Raw genomic sequence first — 23,381 nt, 5'->3', positions numbered from 1 at the left:
TACCTAATAATTTCAAAGGAATGGAATTTTATTTATTTTTTATCCATATTTTTGCTATCAAAAATGTGCTTTAATTATTTTATAAAATCAGGGGGAGGCATGAGATTATTTTCTTAAAATATATGGCGAAGCAAAATACAGTTTAGCTCGAGTTGATAAAATCGACTTATCATAGATTTGCTTCCATTTTTATGTATGGCAGTCACATTAGTATATTTTTATACACCGGGTATTTGTTATTAGCGACAGGTTAAAAGTAAATATTAGCAGATATAAGATAAGATTCTACATTTTTAAGCATACAACTGAAATAAAATCAGAGTCTGCCAATTTGTAAAGTGCTTTTATTTGTTTATTAATTTAAATATTTTTTTATTATTTATTCCAAATTAAAAAATGTTTATAAACCAGTAAATTAGTATTGTAATATAATTATCTAACACCGGCACTTTCGCTGGGTTCCAGGAACGAGACGATCTATCGTCATTAGCTCATTAAATTTTTGAACGTAACATGAAGACAGGCCAGAGAAAAAGACTTGTCGGTTCCTTCGACTGTCTGAAACACCGCCCGCGCATGTATACACACATCAGTGTCAATGAACGTCGCGCAGGAATCTGGCGGGCCGAAGTTTGACGGAATGCCTGCAGAGACCTCTGAAGGCTCCGTGGAGCTTTTGTGGTACAATGTGGTCCGTTCGCGGACAGTCCAGCGTCACCCCGCGGCTGCGCTGCTTGCCTCCGCGTAAACCTGTTCCCCGTACGGCGCACGCATTACCTGGGGACCTCTCGAGTCTTATACTCTCGACGTATACCTGACCGCTTGTTGTGTCTTTTCTTGCGCGAAACCGTCGCCATATTACTACAGCCACAGTGTATTACACCAAAGTGCGGTGAAGTGCTGCTGCTCTCTCGAAAACAAAATCACAAACACAAAGATCGACCCTCCTCTCGCTTCACTCCCCCTCGCGTCGGCGTTCTTCGCTTGTGTAACAATACTATCATAATCATATTTTAAATAATGAGAGCTCTCGAAGTTCATTAAAGCTTTTTCTCGATTAATTAGTGTATAGATCCTGTGCGTATGTATGTGTATGTATGTATATTGAACGCTTGTTTTGATTTATGTGTAATATATTCATTGAAACGCTGATTAAATTTGTTTTTAAATGGAAATGAATTAATACGAAGGTATGTAACATGTTTTTTTCTTAATATATACTTACTTTAAATGCGCCACAATATTAATTTGAAATAATAATTTATATCATATATTAATCATTATAATTTAATTATAAAATAATTGCGCTTATATAATTTTATTAGAAAAATACATGTTTTTAATTTTGATCACACTGTTTTTACATAGCAATTTATTTTAAAAATCATATAACAATATTTATCATATTTATAACAAGGATCAGATTTTTTTTCAGTTTTGAACATTTAATAAATTTATTTTGGATATTTAGTTAATCGAAATTTGATATGAACTTTGAGAGTTATCGCATCACATAATATATACACAAACTTTTTATCTCGTGGTAGTTGGATCAATTAAACGCGTTTTCGCTAAGAATATACTAGAAGGTTAAGATGGAAGTTTGTTATGTATGGTCCAAAGCATTATTTAATCGCCACCCTTTTAACAATACGTAGATCATTTCACAACGTTTTTCAATTTCAATGGAATGTCTTTTGCGTGCATTATATATATTTATTAAGATTTAAATTATACTGTTTTGGGCACAGATGTACAATTCAGATATATTCTTTTTGCGGTCACCCTGCAAGACACGTGGGCGAGGTCAATGTCGCGTCATAAACGTCCGTTTTTTCCACATCTCCTCCTTCAAATCATCACACAATAACGATAAATTACACATTAGACACACATAACGTTAATGCATTATTAATAGTAGATGAAATAATTTTCTAGTGATTCTTTTCGACGATCGTGTTGCAATAAAATGTCTTTGGTCGTAAACGCGGAAGGATCCATTACCAGTGTGAACGTTGATATACGTCTAGAAGGGTAAACGTGTCTTCGGCGTCGTTTGTGTGAATAAATCTTCGACCGGCCGAGGAATGTGCCCGTTGGAAGTGTAATCGAAATGTTGCTCAACACTTTGTGTGACTGCGGTCTGTGGTAGTGAGCATCTTCGTGAGTACACACAGTGATAACTGAAACTGCTCGGTGTGTCGTTTCCAACGAGAGCTGCACACGTGGATCGGAGGATTTAGGACTCTGTGCATGGTGGTGAGTTGAAAAATTTAATATACATATTTAACTAACAAAGTATATATTGAAAACGATTAAATCAATCGTTTTATATATTTTTAACATTATCGTCCCGTTTAATTTTTATAAAATAGGGGTTTATTCGCATCCTAAATTCAACGACTTTTTGTAATATTTTACATTCGTGAATTTGTCAAAACTAAAAATCATTTTGCTGATCACGATCCATAGATAGTAAATTAAACTCTTACAATTCGTTGCAAATGTAATGAAATCATCATGGATTACTTTTCCAGTCTTGATTATATGTATATTGAGTGCTTAATACCAAAACGCTTTTATTTTTCTATTAAAATTGTATATTAAAAGCTCGGTTTGCTTGCAAATATTACTTCAGCTCAATATAATATTTTATATTAGCTGATATAAATAAATACAAAAATAAAAAGAGACTATAACTTATATTTAAATATATTAGGTTAGAATCACATATGTACATGTCCGGAAGATCAAAATTAGTCAAAGACATTTGAAGAACAACCATTGTCACAAAAATAATTTTTAAAAATGTGAGTAAAAACTACTCATAATTTTCTTATTTGATTACAAAAAAATACTAAATAAATTTATATTAGATATAAAATAGTACCCACAGAAAAAAATAAAAAATAAAAAGCAACTAGGACATTTTTTGTCTCATTTTTAATATATTAAATACAAAAAACTTTATTTTTTAAATACATTTATTTACAATTTTCTCATATTTAACATTATTGAATATATACATGCATGCATATATTAATAATACTAAAAAAATTATGCGAAATAGAAAAAAAAAAAAATAATAAAATCATTAGAAAATATAAAATAACAATTTTATAAATGTAGAGCATTAATTTTCATCACTATCTATTTTAATGTATTCCACCATATTATTGTCTTAAAAAAAAATGATTAACAGGATCTTGAAGAAGTTTTGTTAAGATTGATAAATTAGATTTTTTTTGATTTTTTATAAGCTCGCAAAAAGTTTATTGTGGTGGGAAGGTCAATATTTGTAATAATTTTTAATCGATCCCAAGATCCAGGAAAATTGTATCACATAGTACCTCTCTCTTCTTATGAAACTAGGACATTCGAATTTTATTAAGTTTCAAATATTTATTATTTTTCATAGAACAAATATTTTCAATATTCTGTTTTACTAAAATTAAAGGCATTCAAAATAATGTCCCAATCTTTGCGTTAATCAGCACGAACACTTTTTCTGTAAGGGTTACACATGATAGTTCATGTCGTTTGATAAATACAAATGATCTCTAATTCGAAAAATGTGTATTAAGCGATAATTTTTTTGAAATATGAATGATATAAAATATAACTGGAACATCCATCACTCAAAATGTATTATGTTTTTGTTCCTTCAGGAAGGCTAAGATGTATTCAATGGAACAAAAGGGAAGTCATATCATTTTGACCAATTGTTTCTGCTCTTGTGTTTTTGCGGCGTTTTTGTAACATGAGCGGCTTAATCCTCTTGTGTGAAAAACGGTCATTAAGGAACAACAGTTTCTAAAATCATACATACATATAATATCATATTTTATTTTATTCTTAATTCCTCTATTGTGTCTATTGTGTTTAAGAAAAAAGACATATATTATTATTTAAGTTTTAAATTTATACATTGGTTGTTTTTCCAAAAGTGCTGATATTTTAGCTTTATGAATTTTTTCTTTAACAAAGCTTGTAGAGAATGCCAAGCACTATCCATTTCGATTATAAAACAAATTTTGAATAAAGTGGACATTGTCTTTAATTCCGAAGATCATCGCAAATTAGATTTACCTAGCTTTTCCTAATCTTACGGATGAATCTCGTAATGATTTATTAAAATCCAGTTAGGTCGTACATATAAAGTATTGAAAATTATCTAATAATGAGATATTTCTTATGTGTTCAACAAAAAACATTCTTCTGCTACAGATTTTTACTTTATCTGCAATATATACTTATTGATTGATTTTAGTAATAGGGAATGATTTTGATTATATTCCATTTAATTAAATTATAAAATAAATACATGTAAACTTACATGAAAAAAAGGATGGATATAGGCAGAGAAGCTTTAATTAAATAATAATTTGTGTATTTTATTATATATATTTTTTTGTAAAAACATGTTGAGAACACATGCAGGAATATTTTACTCATAAACTGATATTTCCTTTGCCAAGGTTTAATAGAAATTCTAAGGTTTAATTGGCCGTAAATTTTATTTATTCATACAAATTAAAACAGTGGTCGGCTAACTCAATTATAATATTATTATGATCGGTTCGCACGCGGAGGGAAAATAATAACATTATAATTTCATTACTTTATTTACATCAGATGTATCCAACCTTTTGGACAATATTGAAATCCATATGTAGGATTTTTAATATATAATATTACGAAGTGGCATATATATATATGCTATTGCGTATTACACTATATTATGGTGCTCTAAAATGTCTATGAAGCTCAATTTCATAGTTGCGAAACGTCCATTTGCTGTTCAAACCCAAACTAATTATAGTTTTAGAACTTGTATTAGTCCAAAATACAAACTAAGACAACTCATCTTTCAGGGAAAATAAGCAGAAAAAATAGTAAAGACAGACATCGCATCATATAGTTCCACAGTTTGTCTGCATTTTTATATAAAATTTTAATTTTAAAAATATGATAGCTACCCTTACCGATATTACTATAGACTTTTAATATAAAAAGGCTGATAAAAGTATATTTAAACCGAATTTTGGTCAATAGGAGAGCGCAAAAACAATTATCACTTCTCAGAAGACAAAAATTCACGTCAAAAGCAATAAAATCGTGTCGGTGCCGTTGCAGTGGGAACGCTCGGTAACGAGCGTTCCCACTGCAACGGCGACGACACGATTTTATTGCTTTTGACGTGGATTTTTGACTTCTGAGAAGGGATGATTGTTTTTTGCGCTCTCCTATTGGGCAAAATTTGGTTTAAATGCACTTTATTCGATTCTCACTCGTAATATTGTTATAAAGTCTTCATATAAACCCTTGATAATCGAGCATTTGACTTGGACTGGATTCACTGGGCCGCAAAGAAAACACGACTAATTATCGGGTAGATATTTTTAATGCCCAATTAAAATATTTCACTGAAAATATGATTTCATTAAATTTGTCGCAACAGTGGCTTATTTTTATATTTATTTGTAGCATAGAATCTATCTAATTATTTATTCAAGAAATTATATCTCGATATTTAAAAATATATAAAATTCCATTTTTGTTATGAGGCCCGGAATCATTGTTTTTCTATGGCACGGGTTTGTTCTTGGTTCTGATCCCACCCAATACTTGAGGCAGCTAATGATGAGTAAATTACTTTTCCAATAGTTTCTTAGGGTAAGATTTGTTCCTTCGGTCAATTCGAAGCATCGCTGAATTAGTGATTTGGTGTAAAGCTTTTTAAAGTTCGAAATGCCCTGCTGCTCCTTGAGCTGGAGTTATGAAGTGGTGTTGGAAAGGAGAAATTTGATTTTAATTAACTCAAATTTATCCAGTAAGTCGTACAAGATCTGGAGTCTTCATTACAAGAAGAATCATTGGTGTGAAGGTGACGCAATAGTTTATCAAGTCAAAATTTATTTTTAAAAAAAATCTCGTTTTTAAAAACATTCTTAAATCAAGCTACTCACATCAGAGGTATTATAATATTATTTTACGTTTTTTGAAAAGTTTTTATTAAGAGAGCTTTTAAGCTTTCAAGTTTAACTAAAAAAATTGCATTGTATTAAAGTATTATGTGGTCAATTTCCGGTACATTTTTTACCTCTATGAAAAATGTATAATTTATTTATAACGGAATAGCGATGATTGAAATTGATCATTATTTTCCCAGCAGCCTTATTAGTTCGCAATAATTTAATCAAACGATTCGTAACGCCGAAATCGGTCCGTTATAACGTATTTTTCAACAGCGTCATATTTGCTTATCGTTAACCAAAAATACAGTGATCGAGGTTAACTGCCCGAATTCCAAGGTCAAACAAGCGCATTCCGTGAAACCACAATACGTCGGATGCATTCTGAAATTTTTCGAAGATGCAAAAGTGAAATTCGACACTTTTTCGCTCGTGTGCGTTAAAAGGGTTATCGATTTTCGTATAGAATTTCAGACCATGTATATAAAACGGTTAAACGAAATACAGGTTTTGTCTGTGCGTTTCTCGTTTTAGTGATTTGTATACGCACATAAATAATTTATTTTAATTATACAAAATATATTCTATAGGGTGCTCGATTATGAGGAATATCCGATCATTAGTCCGCGCTTAGATTAGCTCTGGTCAATCTTGTACGAACTCTTACTATGAGGCGCCATTAAGTACATACTTATGTAGTATTTTTTTAAGTAATTCATCGGTGAGTCAGTATACCTTTCTGTGAATTGACTTTATTTTTTTTACCGAAACCAAATAAGGTGTGAGAGTGATGACCTCGTCCGATTGGCGCAATAAATGCTCTGTCAGAGAGGATATGTTATATAAATATTTTAGAGTCATAAAATTATATGTTTATTTGCATAAGAAAAATGTACGACAAACAATGTACATAAACAAGATTTTATATTGTGATGCTAATGACATTGTTTCAAAATTAAAACAATTTGCAGTGGGCATTAAAATATTTATAGAGATCCAATATGTTTTATGTATAAAAATATGTTAAATTTACGATAAAAAGATACATTAATCATTGACTGTAATTTTCGTATTTAGCTCATATTATTAGCAGTAAAAACAGAACACGGTATTAATCTTTATCGATTTTGTTGCACTTAATGATAATATCGTCGCCTTGATTTTCCTCATAAATTATAGACAGCCTTTGAGTCGATTACGAACAAAGCCATTAAAATCTATATACAATAACTAAGTTGAAAGTTCTACAAACAACCTTCCTGCGAAGCCTCAGGCGAATTGTTCGAGTGCTTTTGCCACGGTCCATAAAACAATATGTAAAGCGAGATTTACGATAAAAAATATAATATTATATATAAAGAATATCAGAGGCCAATGTCAAAGGAATTCCATATCCATATCTCGAATTAACGACACTGTTTCCTGTCAACATTGCGTGGGATTCGTTAACACCAATAAAAATCTTAATCTACACATGTTTTAACATAATTTTCATGGCATACGATGGCCATTTACGATGTTTACTCGATCGATAACACCATAGAAATTACATTTATTTATTATAAGTAATGTGATAGTGCGAGACCGCCTACGAGGCATGTATAATATATTCCAATTAATTCGTTATATGAATCGGTAGTAAAATTAACTTTTATCGTTTTGGATGTAAATTAAGATAATACAAAGTATCATATTTTATTAGTTCTTCCTATGGCACCGTCTTACTGTTAACAATATTAAATCTTATATTTTAAAATTATATTGTGCGTGCCAGTTTAGTTTCATATTGTATAATATAGTTGTTTTTGCAATAAAAAATGTACTATTTCATATAAAATATAATAAAATCATTGATAATTTAGACTAAGATAAAGTAATATAAAGCATAACCAAGTTATTATATTTCATTAGATTTATTCGAACATAAATAATTATATATTCTCAAAACATCATCATTTCCTGATCTATGGAAATGCAAAAAAGTCACTCCTATTCATAAAAAGGGTGGCAAATTATATATAAAGAATTATAGACCAGTCGCAGTGTTGTCAGCTCCTGCTAAATTATTTGAAATAATTATTCATAAATATCTCTATAATCACTTTCGGCAAGTTTTGTTAGACCAACAGCACGGGTTTCGTCCTGCCCGTTCCACTGTTACTAACCTTCTGTCGTTCACCAAAACGGTGACAACTTCTCTCTACAGATTTTGAAATAGCCTTTGACAAAGTTTGTCATAGGTTATTATTAAATAAATTGTCGAACCTCGGTTGCTCAGATAATTTAACTCGGTTATTCTCGAGTTATTTAAGCAATCGTAGACAGTTTGTAACCTATAATGGACGATTGTCAAAAGAATATTTTACCCCTTCGGGAGTTCCTCAAGGATCCAATCTGGGACCTCTGCTTTTTGTATTATTTATTAATGACATAAATACAGCAATTAAAAATTCAAGTTTTCTTCTGTACGCAGATGATTTAAAATTATATAAATGCATTCGATCTGTTGTGGACTCCTTCTCTCTACAAAGTGATTTAGACTCTCTTTGTAAATATGCTTCCATTAACCGTCTGCCCTTTAGTGTCGGAAAGTGCCATACTGTGTCATTTTCTCGATCCCGTTCGCCATCAGCTTATTTCTACCATCTCAGTGGTAACATTTTGACTAGAGAAACTTCCACTAAAGATCTCGGAATCACTTTCGAGAGCAAATGGAGGTTCTCTCTACACATACACGACGTCTGTGATAAATCTTTCAAGATACTCGGCTTTGTTAAGAGGAATGCCTTTCACTTTGACGATCCGTCAGTTATTCGCATCCTCTATGACACCTTAGTTCGTAGCATTCTTGAATCGGGATCTATAATTTGGAATCCCCGAATAGCCAAATATTCCCTTTTAGTGAAAAAAAATCAAAAAAGGTATTTAAGATACCTTTACAAAAGGACATTTGGTTATTATCCGTACTTATATCCCATCGCCTTTCTTTTAGGAGCGTTGGGATATGACTCGCTGAGTTCTCGCAGAAAGCTGTATGTCGCTAAGCATTTTTTCAAATTACTAAAAGGTGCTGTCGACAATCCAGCTATTCTCGAGGAAGTCCAGTTTTGGGTTCCGGAACATTTTCGAGAATCACGATCGCGACCTCTTTTGATGTCCGTTAGGGCTAAGACATCCGCACTTGCCGACTCGCCTATCCGGCTCCTTAATACGCTGGCATTACGTATTGACCTATTTAATGTTAGCTACGAGGATCTGATCCAGTTTATATCATTTAATTTTAATATTTTACATTTTTTTGTTATGTTTAAGTATTGTTATATTTATGTATATATACGTTTTTTTATGTTTTATAAATTTGAAATTTGTTTTCGACCATCGTGGCGCATTGGGGTAACCTGTTGGGCCACGATGGTCTTAATTTAATCTAAAAATAAAAATAAATAAATAACAGCAATATAGAAAATTTATTTAGGTTTTATAAGTAATTCATAACTTAAGTCATGGACATGTTGAAATTTGTAGTAATATCACAAACATGTAATTTAGATTATTTAAAATATTTTTCAAAGAAATTGTAGGGAATAATTATATAGATAATTAATTATATAGATAAAAAAATTTCAAAATAAAATAATTTTACTAATTATATAGATAAAAAATACCGTAATTCGTAAAAAATACCGTAATACACACAGCAATGATTTTTTCTATAATTATTTCTTTATTTTTAAATTTTATGGCATTGCTTTACGAATGACGTCAAACTAAGCTTAAGATAAAGGCAATATCACAAACACACAATTTAAAGTGTAATTTAACTTTATGACATGTGAGGGCAAAATTTAATTAAGTTAAAAAATATTTAATAAAAAATACAGCTACATATTTTTAACAATGTATATATAAATATAATTGAAATATGAAACCAATATAATTGTAATATTTTTTAGTCGTTAATAAGTAAAGGTGTTTTTACATCGTTATTTTTATATTTTCTATAAGGATATGAATTATTTTGTAACTTCCATAAAAAAATATTCCAAATTTCCTTTATCAAGTGCATTAGATTTCAACGCTCGGTAATCTACGAAACCTTTATTCAATATACACTGCCATATTAAAGTATACATATTCTATTATATATAAATAAAAAATAACCGAATACATGATGATATGATGTAATATAGTATACATGTAATAATAATCATGAACAACGTTAATGATTATTAGTGATTGATTATATCAATGATTTATTAACAACAATACAACATTACAATGTCGTAAAGTAATTAAAATAACCCACCTATATTTGTATAATAGTTAGAAAAAATTAAATAATTTTTGATACAGATACAATGTCGAGCTTTGATAAATTGCATCCGTTCTTGTATTATAGGTCGTGAACAAAGACTGGTGTAATTTTAAACTTCAGAGATTGGCAGCTAAAGACCGAGGCCGCGATTGTGTAAGATGTAAAAATTATTATTACAAACGGTATCTTGTATCGACGTATAGTAGTTATTCGTCATTGTTTTACTAAAACCTATTAACGTTGGTATTCTTATATTGTATCACTAATATATATTTGAATGCAGACGCTGAGAAATTCTTGTGTAATCAAGTCTTGAGGTAGTTATTAAACGATCGTTTTGTATAATGTTTAGTTTACAATTAAAATAGTTTTTATGGCACATGATTAGTTTAAATACATAAATAAATAAAAATCACAGTAATGTTAACTTATTATTGCAATAAAAACACCTAATGTAAATAGGTGGTATAAAAAATAAAAAAAGTTATTCAATTGAAAGTGTAATTAATCATATTTCGTGTTGCAATAAAACAAGTAGATAAAAATACATATTTTGATTCATTATAATTGATTTTTGATTAATATTGCAATGGAATTATTAATATCTATTCAAATTATAAATATGCCATATATCATACACATGTAATATTGTTAATATATGTATGTTAGCTATAAAATATTTTACACAATAAAGAACTTCATAATAAATATAGATAATATAAAACATTATACAAAGTAAGATACATAGTATATTATATGTTTTGCCTATCTAACAGTATTTTAAGATACTTCACATTTATCACACATATTCTTAACAAAGTACTCTCAACTTTAGCCATATTATTATTTGGAGCATAAAACGATATTTACTCTTAACTCTCTTGTGGTTTCCATAATTTATTTTTATTTTTAATCATTATCATTTATTTTTATTTTAATATCTAGTTTTGACAGTGATATAGATAATGCATGAATATCGCAAATCCTGTTCCAAATTTAAAAAATGCATATTGCTCTATATTTTTATATATTTTATTAAAAAAATATTAATTTTCATCTATATTAAATAAATACGTTAAAATAAGGTATAAAATACAAATATGTTTATATTTAAGTCTACAGATGAATCATTATGTAATGTTGTAAATGGCAGGTAAAATTATTTGGAAATTTCTAAAATTAGCTAGACCATACTTCATTGAAAATATCAGGGCTGTGGAGTCGTTTAAAAAAAACACGACTCCACTCCGACTCCAACTCCAACTCCGACTCCGACTCAAAAAAGTTTAATTTTATCAGGTATTTTTGGTGTTCTTCTACGCGTTTTATATTCATACGCTATACACATTCATCATTACGCAATTAAACTTTCATAAATTTCATAATTTAAAAAAATGCATTTTATATAAAAAATGTTCGAGGTCGCTCATTTTTCACGACGGTGCGATACATTCCCTTTCGCTCACTCGCGTGCTAAGTGACGAGAGTGAGTGTGACATAAGGGCATGCGTTACATGCGTTCCGCACGCCCACTTCTTCTCACTCACTCTCGTCACTTAACACGCGAGCGAGTGAAAAATAATGTATCACACCGTACGCGCTTTATATATACCTACTAGAAATCAATAAAAAATAATTTATTTAAATTAAAATGTTTAATGTGAAAATAAATTCATTAAGGATATATAATTAAAAAAATATTGACAAAGTGTTTATTTTTTCATATAATTCAAAAGCTATAGAACATAATAATTGACGTCGTAAAACTTTTCGCGATAATTTAATAATAGGTTAAAGAAAAAAAAACATCAAGGAAGTTATTCGTTGCGTTATTTAATTATTATTGCAAGTTCTTCGTTTTGCGACTGGTGATGCTGTTATAATTCTATAAATTTGCCATAGGAAATTATTTAGCCCGGAGGCTGTACATCTCTCTTTCGCACGTAATCCCGCGTGTTCCACTTATTGCTCGTGTTATTTAAATTAGATAACTGTTTACGTACTAGCTTGGTCAATCTGCACATGACTTACGACACAGCTTCTCCAATGACGGACGAAAAATAATTAAGCTCTATGGTTGAACTTAAAGCTTTTGAATAAATAAATGTTATTACTGAAATATAATATTTTTAATTCTTTGCAAAATAAAAAATAAAAATAAATTTTAGTATAGCAAAATTAAATAGCAGTAAATAATTTACTGATTTTATGAGTTTGTATAAAATTATTTAATATGCACAACTCAAAGTGTTAAAGTTGATGAATAAAATTAATTTGAATATTATTTTCATTTGTTTTTTTTTTATATATAAAATTTTAATCCACATTCGTTTTCTGATCACTGTATTACATCTTCATGTCTAATCTAATTGTATCTCGACATTTTATAAACGGTAAATAACTCTTTATTTAATTAATGCATATTTAGAGATCAAATTGTATTTAGTTAAGATTATATTTCTATGCATATATATTACATACATATTTTCATCCGTCATTCATATGTTGATTTTTTATTTAATGATACATTAAATAAAACTGTCAAATAATAATTTTCAACTTATAAAACCATACAGTATGTCGGCTAATATAATATTATGATGGCTACTACAAAGTGGTCATCATATGAAATGGATTTGTGTTATTTAACAAAAGAGTACATATATCAACGTCACCATTCAGCATTTGCCTAATAAACTGGCCACCGGTTGATATAATGTATAATGTATTATAGATTCATATCTGCGGTCAGATTGCCTATTCACAGCCAACACCGATCTGACTATGGAATCCAAAGAGAGGCTCGCAATGGAGAGCGATTTGACACGCTAACATGGCCCGTCAAGAATTATTGATATCGTAAACTTGAACCGGCAACGCATTTGGGTGAGAAGGTCATTATACAGTGCTTCTAAAATGAGGTTAGTTGTAGGTTCTAATATTTTTTGTTAATTTTGAATAATCAAAGTATAGCTATATTCAAAGAAATCGTATCTGTAGATTGTAAAAAATATTTTTTGATTTATGTAAAACTTTTTAATGTTGTGTCTTAGTTACTGGATTATATAAATTAAAAGTAAGGAAGACTAATATATTTTATACATTTTTCTCTAATAGTAGTATTTAAACTAATTCTATATTTATTCAAGTTTATATTAATATTTTTTAATTACAATATATAACGTTATATTTTTTTTTGACTTCCTAAAAAGAGACTTTTACATATATCAGAGATAAATTAAACATAATGTGGTATGATAAATATTCTAATAATCAATCTGGTGTAATTTGAAAAGTTTACGATTTGATGCATAGATGTCGGTAACATATCTAAAACTTTTACTGCTATGTATTGTTATGCTTTCACTGCACTCTCTGGAAGTTGGGTTACTTCAGTCGAGTTCGGTTCTGCGCGCTCTAAAATCTCTCGGAAGCTGTCCGAGGTTACCGAGCACGGGAGGTAATGTGGGGTAATTCAGTCGACTTGGCCAGCTTCGAGCGCTTCCGAACATTGTCGGCAAACGGACCGAAGTCGGAGCTGCTCTTTCGAGCGCGAGTGGTGAGATACTTCCCCTTTCGCTCTCTCGCGTGTTAAGTGACGACAGTGAGAGAGATAATGATATGGTGTTTCGCAAACTGTGATAGAACAAATAACTCGGCTCAATTTCAGTATGCGCGTAGGCGTCCTATGGTCAACACGCACGTCGAGCGCTGCATCGTGGTCCCATGGTCAATTTATAATACCACATACTTATCGGGGACTTCAACAGACTCCTACTGACATCTTTGAATATTTTACGGCACCAAAAGGGATTAAATAAATTTTTGATAGTATATTCTTCTAACAGATATCGTTATTATATTTTTTTTCTTATAAAATTAAATAATTAAAAAATAATTAGTGATACTTGATTTTGTTAAAAAAAATCGTTTCGAATATCCTTATGTATTTTCCTAGATCGGTTTATATTAATGTCACACCGTAACGAATTCTTATTTAGAATCGATGGCGACAAGTTCTAGGATAGTCACAGATGTGGTGTTCTTATTCTGAAGTATCATTTTTATGCCTTATGGCATTTTGCAAAAGGCGACAAAGTTTTTGCGTAAATTGAGTATTTACGACCGAAAAGTTTTCACTGATATTGTTTTGGTGAGTGCCGACACAACTTTTATATTTATCAGTAGCGTAATTTTAATAATATGACAATTTAAAAATTGCGATTATTTGGCACATTTTCGATCGCGTGCAAATATGCCAGCTGTACGTGACAGAAGCTGCCGTCTGGACGACATATGAAATTTGCGACAGTGTTGTCGCTTACTCGAAGTCGTAGGTCTTGGCCGACTTCAGTTGTAACTTCAGTTCGGACAACTTCCATAGAGTGTAGGCAGGCATTACAATTGTCAAATTTAGTGGGAGATTCTTTAAAGAGTAAAAGCTTGCCTCAGATGGCAGTATAGACATTACTTCTTTTCATACGAATGAAAGCACATTAAAAACGAACGAGGGTCATATGTTTAGAAAATTTGTACCGCTTAATTTTACAATTTTAATTCAATTTAGTGTTATATATTTATATAATATAATCAATGAGGGCCTTCCTGTGCCGTTCTTCGCAAAACTCTACCATGGAAGTAGATGTATTGGATTCTGAAAATATGTGAAATTAAAAATTTTGTTTGGGAAAGCATTGTAGAGTGATTTGATCGCTATCAATGCTTGATTGATGCGGATATCGTTTTTATTGTCATTCAAACAGAAGAGAAAGGGACTGATAGTAAGAATACAAATAAAAGAGATACTAACAATTACATTAGTCACAAGACGACACTGACTTATGTTAAACTTTTACTGGGCTACATTGACCAAAAAGAGTTCGAATATATCGATATATTATCTTTTGAAAACATTCGTACTGATATTCCAAACATATTGAGAGATTCTCAAAAGCAAAGAAGAATCACAGATTGTATAAATATCTTAAAACCAAATGATATTCCCTTAAATTATCCGTCCCTTTCCGAGTATAACATGGAGTTGGTAGATTTCAATTTAGCTCTCGCAGGTCAAAAATTAAAAAAAAAGCCGTACGATTTTTTTTACAATTATCGATTTTGATGTAATTTTTAATTTATAAATTTTATTTTGCCCGTTTAAAAATGTATCAATTTGGCTTTATTTTTTTTATAATTAAATAAAAAGAAACCCATCTTTTATCACACTTATTAATTGCTTTTCAATATTCGTTATAATAACTTGAAATTTGCTCTACAGAATTTTTATTGTACTCTAGGGTTTGACTTCGTAGCCAGTGAAACGCAAGTGAATCTAGTTAGTTTTATTAGATTATATTACAATTGCAACTGACGATAAATGGCGAGATGTTTTTTTTGAGTGGCGGTGGAGAAGCTGGCGCAGGGATGATGTCTGTGGGAGGTCCTCAAAGGCCGGTTAGAATCCTGTAGAATCAGGTTAGAACGATCCAAATCAAAAAATACAATGCTATGAAAAACCTTGGCAAATACTTTTTAAAAATCATCTAGGACCAAAACCATACTTTTGATTCACAAACATTTACTGGTAATGGATTGTAAATATATTTGTGGATAATTATTTTAAATAATTCAGCTTGACTTTTTAAAAACTATTATTCTGACTATTTTATGGAATAAATTAGGACTGATTTCATGTCCATGGCAACCGAATCAAAACTATGTACACTTATGAGTACAGTTTGTTCAATATTTGTAATGATTGTCATGAATTTCATCGATAGGAAGAGGTTCGGGTTTATCAGAAAGATGCAGCAGACACACAGAGTTGCACATGTAGCTGTGTATTCAGTTTAAAAATCCCTAGAAGTATCCATGCACATTCAAAGCAAAATAAAAGACAATATAAAAATGTCATAAGTTTTATTTGAGTCATTCTCGTAATCATAAGTCTTTATTGGTTGAAAATTAAATGCATATAATGTCTTTCAGATCGATAGTTTTTAACTAAAGAGCTTTTGCACGATATTGACGCTAATTCGTATTTGATTACTTTATAAAGTATGAGTTTAAGCTTTTGATAAGTACGGTGCGATGGTTATGAATCTTTTTTGCAAATCTTAATATGCACCTGTCTCTACAGGTGAAGCTTTTTACTCGATTATCGTTAAAACGCGAAATTGATGATATTCCTGACGCCGCGTTTATTTTATGACTAATTACAACATACAAATATCTACTTTACAAATAATGTTTACTCCCCTTTTATTTATCTTGCAATTTTGTTTATTTAATGAGCTCATTAAAAGGAGGAATTGTTGCTAAGATATGGTAATGATCTACTTTATAAAATTAACACGACGCACGCACTTTGTATAATAATAAGTTGCCAGCATGCGAGTTCGGGCGATCGGCAATTTTATTTTAACAACTGTGAAATACCTCGAAGGCATTCAGTTGAACACATCGGGACTGAGTAATATGAGTATTTTCGCACAAAATTATAAATTTTCTGAAAAAAACTCAATAGTTTCGTAGATATAATATAGTGTTGGTTACTCAGTACGGCACTGTATTGGGCTTGTCAAACTGTTCTGCCAGAGGTACAGTACAATATATGTAGCGTCCCTTTGGCTGCAACCAGTTCATGGTCGTGCAAGTCGCATGTACAAAAATATACCGTATAGGGAGTCCGGGTTTTTGGCTCCAGGCTCAACTTCGGCCTTCCGATTCCGCGTGTCAATCGACACGTCGACATAAAACAGATTTATGTTTATAAAAACCGTTTTTATTTTCGCACACAATAGCCAACATTTAATTTATGACTAACCGCTTACTTTTATGGCAATAAACGTCACATGTCAAAATGAAATTTTACTTTTTCAACATTATAATTCGCTGAGCTACGGTGAATATAATAAACGTAGACCGTGTAAAATGAAGCATATTAGTCGAAATGCGTAGGTAATTGCGTATTTTTTTACTTTACGGTCTATATCGGTACTGTTATGATCAAACTTTAATAAGACTCATATCATCTATCAATTGGGTTGCCAATTTTAGTAAGATAAGTACGAAAATTAGCATATAATTCTACGTCGATTTAATTTTTATTTTTATAAATCATTTATTTCGGTAATTTATTTAATTTTACAGACAATGCATTACTGGCTTATACCCATTTTATTATTAATAAAATATTACTGGCTATAATTTAAGGAGAAAAGCTAAACTTATCGCTTTACATTTTCAATCGAAAAAAAAACAATGGATTAAGAGCTAAGTATATACATTTAGCTTAAGATCTGGAACTATTTTTATGTGGTGTTCAGTCTTTAAAGCAGTGCTTTGGCATTTTGTGCTTCTATTTAAATTTAATGTTGTTTTTTATCAAAATATTTTTAAAGTATTTTATGTTATGAAAATGAGTTCTTTGATTGTTGTATTTGAAGGCTATTATGAAAATTTTTGTGATTAGTATACAAAAGTGTATTATATATTTATTTTATTTTATTTTAGATGACTTGAAATTTATAAAAAAAAATAGTATTACTGGTCAAGCATAAGTTAAGATGGGTCTGATTAATTATTTGTATATTAAAATTTTTTGTGGTAAGCGCGTGCTTTATATTAAATAGCAGTGAAAGTGCCGCAATACCGGCAAGCCCTTTAAAGCGAAGTTTCAAGTATAATAATAAATTTAAGATTGAAGTCCAGGTGTAAGCCCTGGTATTTAACGCTTAATTTCCATTCTAAATAACTGCCCTGTTATAATAATTTCTGTTTAATTCTAGTTGATTTTGATTTTCCACTTCTAAAAATTTTTTTTTTTTTTTAAAAGATGTTTGTAATTAATTCGCGATTTGTTTAAGACTGCAAGCCAGTGGCGTAGGTAGGGGGGGGGGAGGGGGCGGGCCGCCCCGGGCAGCACTTGCTTGGGGCGACATATTCGCGATGGAATCGTCTAGTGTGCTTCTTAACCCTGAATAAACTAAAATTTATGTAAATCTACGATTAGAAAGAGCTTAACAATAATTAATTTATTATTTTAAGAAATGCTGATTTTATGACCCTGCAAAAAAAATGTATGGGGGGGCGGCAATTTTAAGGTTATCGAGTGTTAATTATTTTTTCAAACAAAATAGCTTTTATTTTTAAGATATGAGCGTATTAAGCGTAGCAAATAGTCCGGGTTTTTTATTTAAATAGTTCGCGAATTAAACCGTAGTGTCATACCGTGTCGAAAACTTTTTCTATATCATTAAAACGCCCGTGCTGGTCTTCATATTAAAGTTAGCGTATATATGTTTCAGCTGATATATTATCGAGTGATTTTCGCGGTTGCTGAACTATTTGTTAACAATCTTTTTGTCATTTATTTTATATTTTTATCATATTTTTTCAAATATAGTTCTAAATGACGGTAACAAACTAATGAGGTGCTAACTAATTGGAATCGTAGGATCCTTTTCAGACTATTTTATTTGATCAATTTTATTAGTTGTCCAAATCGTTAAGAAACACTGAAAAGATAAGCAAGCTTTTTTACACAGACTAACTCATAATATACATAAATATATAAGGTAATCCTGAAGTGCTAATTATTCAGTCATGGTTTGGCCGTTAATAGTTACATGTGTTAGTGTAACTATTAACATCTGGGATTAAAATTTCGATATTTAATAAAAGATTAGGCCTCAAATTTTTTTATGGCAGAATTTTTGACAAATTAATAATTTAAACAAAGACTGCGGCAATTACTACAGCTTTAAACACTAGTAAAGTGATAGGTGATTCGTTAAATATCTGCAAATGGCAATGTAAAATTGACTCTCGGTAAAATAAAAATAATGTCTGGAACGTTTTATCTCATCCACTTTATTCCCCAGACCTAGATTTTTTCGATCACCATTTATTTTGATGAAAAAAAAAAAGAGAATATACACGATGTGAAAAGAGGGCAATCGGAATATTTTGCATCAAACTTTCCGACATTTTATGTTAATGAAATTAAAAAATGACCAAGAGGTAGTTGAAGAAGGTTATATATTATCAATAAAATAAGCATTTAGACTAGGGCATTCGAACCGGGTACCCGGTTATCAGCCATGTTTTCCATGGAACCGAAAACCGGGAAATGTTTGACGGGTATCCGGTTAATTTTATTTAAATAATTTTTCCCATTATGTTTCCATTTAAATAATTTTTTCCAAACGTCTTTGAACGACGAAAGAAGGGACAGCACTTAGCGACCTATAGATTTCGAGATAAGCGAATGCATAGATAAGAATTATTTTGAAAGGATGCAGTTGTAAATAAAAATAAATTTTAATGCGTTGTAGGGTGAAAATATAACAAATTAGATTCGTTAGTGTTTTTAAAATATAACTTTTTACAAAAAGAACATCACTAAAACTTTGTTTCTCTACCTACATATAATAGGTACATATAATAAATACAATAATCTAAATTTTTTTTGTAATTGTAATAAAATGTATTTCCTCTGTATTTTTAATGTGCAATTTGTATTATTATTGCCAAATATGTGTTAAAATAAATATTTCGGTTTTGTACTGTTACACATGTATGTAGTATGTAAGTATATGTATATATGTACCTACCGATGGAATGTAAAAATATTTTGATTGAGTAAAGTATTAATAGTTACATAATATATTGATTTTATTTTAATACCTTATTTTTTTTTTAAATAATATTAATTATTAAAGTAAAATTAAATATATCACGTCATATTTAATCAAATATTCAAATATAATAAAAATTGGACTCTTAACGGCTTACAAAAATTACCCGGAACCGAACCGGGTACCCGGTTCTTAAAAAAATACCCTTATAACCGGGTAATGAATTAGGCCGGGTATTTGGATGCCCTAATTTAGACGTAATATTTTTGCAACATTATTTTTTAATTATTTAATTATCAATTAATGATTTTTTTTAAGAAACGACGTTTATTTTGGGACTACCTAATATCATATAAATATCAATATTAATTATTTATTAATGAATGGTTTATTGTTATAATAAAGTAGAAGAAAAAACTGGTTATTTACTCTTCTTTAATATTTTAAATTAAATCTAACAATTTATTATTTACAAGTCTTTCTCACATTTACTCGTTATTAGATTCTACAAAAAACTGGATTATAAATCTATTTATCCTATTTTTTTATCTTTAAAATACATCCAACTACAATATAAATTGAGTTTATCGATTTATGTGTAAAAATTTTTAATCTGATTTATAACTGAGAATTTTTTTTATATTTAAAACATATACTTTAAATACATTTGACATTCATTATTCGACTGATTTTGCTTAACATGTACATATTTTAATAAACCATTGTACACTAAGTTTAACCAACACTACAATCCTAAAAATTAGTTTATTTTTATGCGATTTTTGTTACAAGGCCCAAATTATCTTTTAGTGACTCAAAAATCTTTGCACATCAAACTTGCTGATGAGTAATATTTTTAGCTATTTAAGAGATTTTTATTAAAATCTTCACAGGAAAATGACTAGAAATTTAGACGTTTCACAAGTTGAGAGTTAAAAAATGATCATCCTTGATTTCAAACATTCCATTACGACCGAAAATTCTGACATATGGTAGCCCCTATTCGTCATATGGCAATTTAAAATCTAGGTTGATATAATTGTAGGTACAAAAAAAAAACATAATAATGATTTAATAATCATCTATAAAAGTAAAAATTGATACTCTTAATTTGACATAGAAAAAATGCTGGCATACACAAATCTAAATAATGTATTCGTCGATGAATATAATTTTTAGGCAAGTGTATCATCTGATATAGTCAGGGTCGAAGAAAGCGTTCGCCGTTGGCATACCAGGCATGAACAACCTATAATTGAACGATTATCCACCGTCCGCTGATGATCGTTTTATTATTTGGCATAACCGGTTCTTTTACAAATTAAAGGTTATTTGTGCGTCGTTTCATCTCGACGCAGCTTCTGTTTTGCGCCCATATACCTATGTACACTTCTCAGTTATTATTAAATAATAGATTATTTTGTATACATCTTAACCCTGCCTGAATCAGAACCAAATTTAATATTGTGTAACCGAAACCGAAACTTTTGTGAACATGTTTCAAACACATAATAATCATTAAATAATATAAGCAGAATTTCAGATTATCTAATATTGATTTATAATTTCATACACATGAGAATTATCCCATATTATTTGGCAGATTGTGACGGGAATTTTCAATGTAATATCGGATTTGTGACTATAAAATCCAATTGATTTTTTTACTCTTATGCCTTTATTTTAACCAACTATTGAGAAGAGCCAAGTCTACCTCTTAATTATTGCCTATGGTCGGCTTATATAATCATGAGTTCGTTCACTCTTTAGTAATAAATTTGTACAAACGTCCACACAGTAAAACCATCGATAATAAAAATACGCCTTTTGGCAATAACGAAAAAAACTTCAATAATAACAGTCGTACGCCACCACGATTGTTAATTATGCTAATTTAATGGACGTTAATAGAAGCGCTATTTTTTTGATGGCAAAGTTCAGTCATAAAATTACATTTTGGACGCATTCCTATTTTTATTATTTTTCCATATATTTTTAACGAGTTTATTGAAAAAAAACGTCACTTTTGGCAAAATATGATGTACGGCCTACGAATTTATCTCTTCATAAATATTCATCGACCGAAACTAGTTTTCATATGAGTTTAATTGCGAAATCCACCGGAAACGTTATTGTGGTTAGAAACGATTTAAGATGATTTTTTTTTGTTTCACAGGACGATGACAGTCGACTGTTCGGCGTCGGGCGATGAAAAAAGTGGCAGTGCCAGTGACAGTGTTAGTGACAGTGCCAGTGTCAGTGCCAGTGTATCAGAGATGGACCCAAAAGTGTGTTTCAGTTTGAAAAGTTGAGCGATGGGCGAGGCAGGGGGTGGGTCGGGTGGGGGCGGGGGTGGGAGCGGAGGCTGGCCTCGGGGTTGGCAGCCCCCAGCAGCCTCGTGGGGTGCCCTGCCCGGCGTGGGGCCCATGAGCCCCCTTTGCATCACCGACGCCACTCACGAGATCGTCAGGCCGAAGCCTAGAAGGTGCGTTTTACAATTAATTACAATATTATTATTTTTATTTGGTTTTCGACTGACATCTGTCGACGGTAGATTTAACTTTCGTTTTATTATTAAATGAAAATATAAAACAGACTGTGTTTTGAAAAAGCAAAATTAAAAAAATGCTATATATAGAAAATATTTTTATTGGATATATAAAAGATTTGCAAAGTTTGTCAAAAATTTTAATTAAAATATAATAATTAATAAAATCTATCTGTGGTGCACAAATTTAAATACATTTACATTATACTTTAATTTATTATAAATTCAATTCTAAAAAATGTTTAATTTATCAATTTAGATAATCCACTCTTTAATAAGTCTTAGGTTCAATCAAAAGCATTTAATTATAAATTTACACGAAAAGTATCGATATATTTAATAAAATTTAGAGATACACCGAATTATTGATTGGAAAAATATGTCATTCATTGCTTCTATTAAATAGTACCTTTGCAAAGTACGTAATTCTAATGACTATTACATTAATTTATTAGATTTGTATGTAGTTCATAATAATTTATACTTTTTAGATTGAGTATTTTTTTTTAATAAAAATAAATTCTCAATCGTAATAAAGAAAACACGATGAGCAATTCTTTGCAATTGACAAACAGTGAAATAATATTGATTTCTAAAATATCTCTAGTCGATGTTAAACAAACATTTACAAAGCCAGTTTTAATTATAAACTATATGAAAAAATGGTCACTTCATATTTTTTATTAAAGAGTTTTTTTAATTATTAGGCAATTAATCGGTAGGCAATGTTAAGCATTCTATTTATAAAATTGCTCTTTGATAATTAACAATATTTTTGAGTGTATAATACAGTATATAAATATATAATAATATATGAGAAAACAGCGAATCATAACCTAAAGCTTCTAATTAATAGGCGTTGGTATAGAGGAAATTATTGTTACTTAACTCCTTAATCTTAA

At 30.2% G+C, this 23,381-nt stretch overlaps 1 protein-coding gene across 8 annotated transcripts in view; it reads left to right on the top strand.

The window, feature by feature from the left end:
- The first annotated feature begins 710 nt into the window (after positions 1-710).
- LOC148231908 (ankyrin repeat and BTB/POZ domain-containing protein 2) overlaps positions 711-23,381 on the top strand; it is a 70,442-nt gene continuing 47,771 nt past the window's right edge. For 5 of the 8 annotated variants that reach the window (XM_088191714.1, XM_088191713.1, XM_088191712.1 and 2 more), the window contains exon 1: positions 22,285-22,416. In XM_088191714.1, the coding sequence (XP_088047840.1) occupies positions 22,358-22,416 (59 nt within the window). In that variant the 5' untranslated portion in view covers positions 22,285-22,357. Of the gene's footprint in view, positions 888-1,938; positions 2,260-22,107; positions 22,417-23,381 lie in introns of those variants that run through there. The other 3 variants (XM_088191708.1, XM_088191707.1, XM_088191709.1) reach the window with 3 other exon arrangements.

Source organism: Plectrocnemia conspersa, unplaced genomic scaffold (genome assembly GCF_051122295.1).
Source record: "Plectrocnemia conspersa isolate PC_06_02 unplaced genomic scaffold, ASM5112229v1 ptg000009l, whole genome shotgun sequence".
NCBI lineage: Eukaryota > Metazoa > Arthropoda > Insecta > Trichoptera > Polycentropodidae > Plectrocnemia > Plectrocnemia conspersa.
Note: the sequence above shows the minus strand (reverse complement) of the source record. Positions and strands in the feature narration are given on the sequence as shown.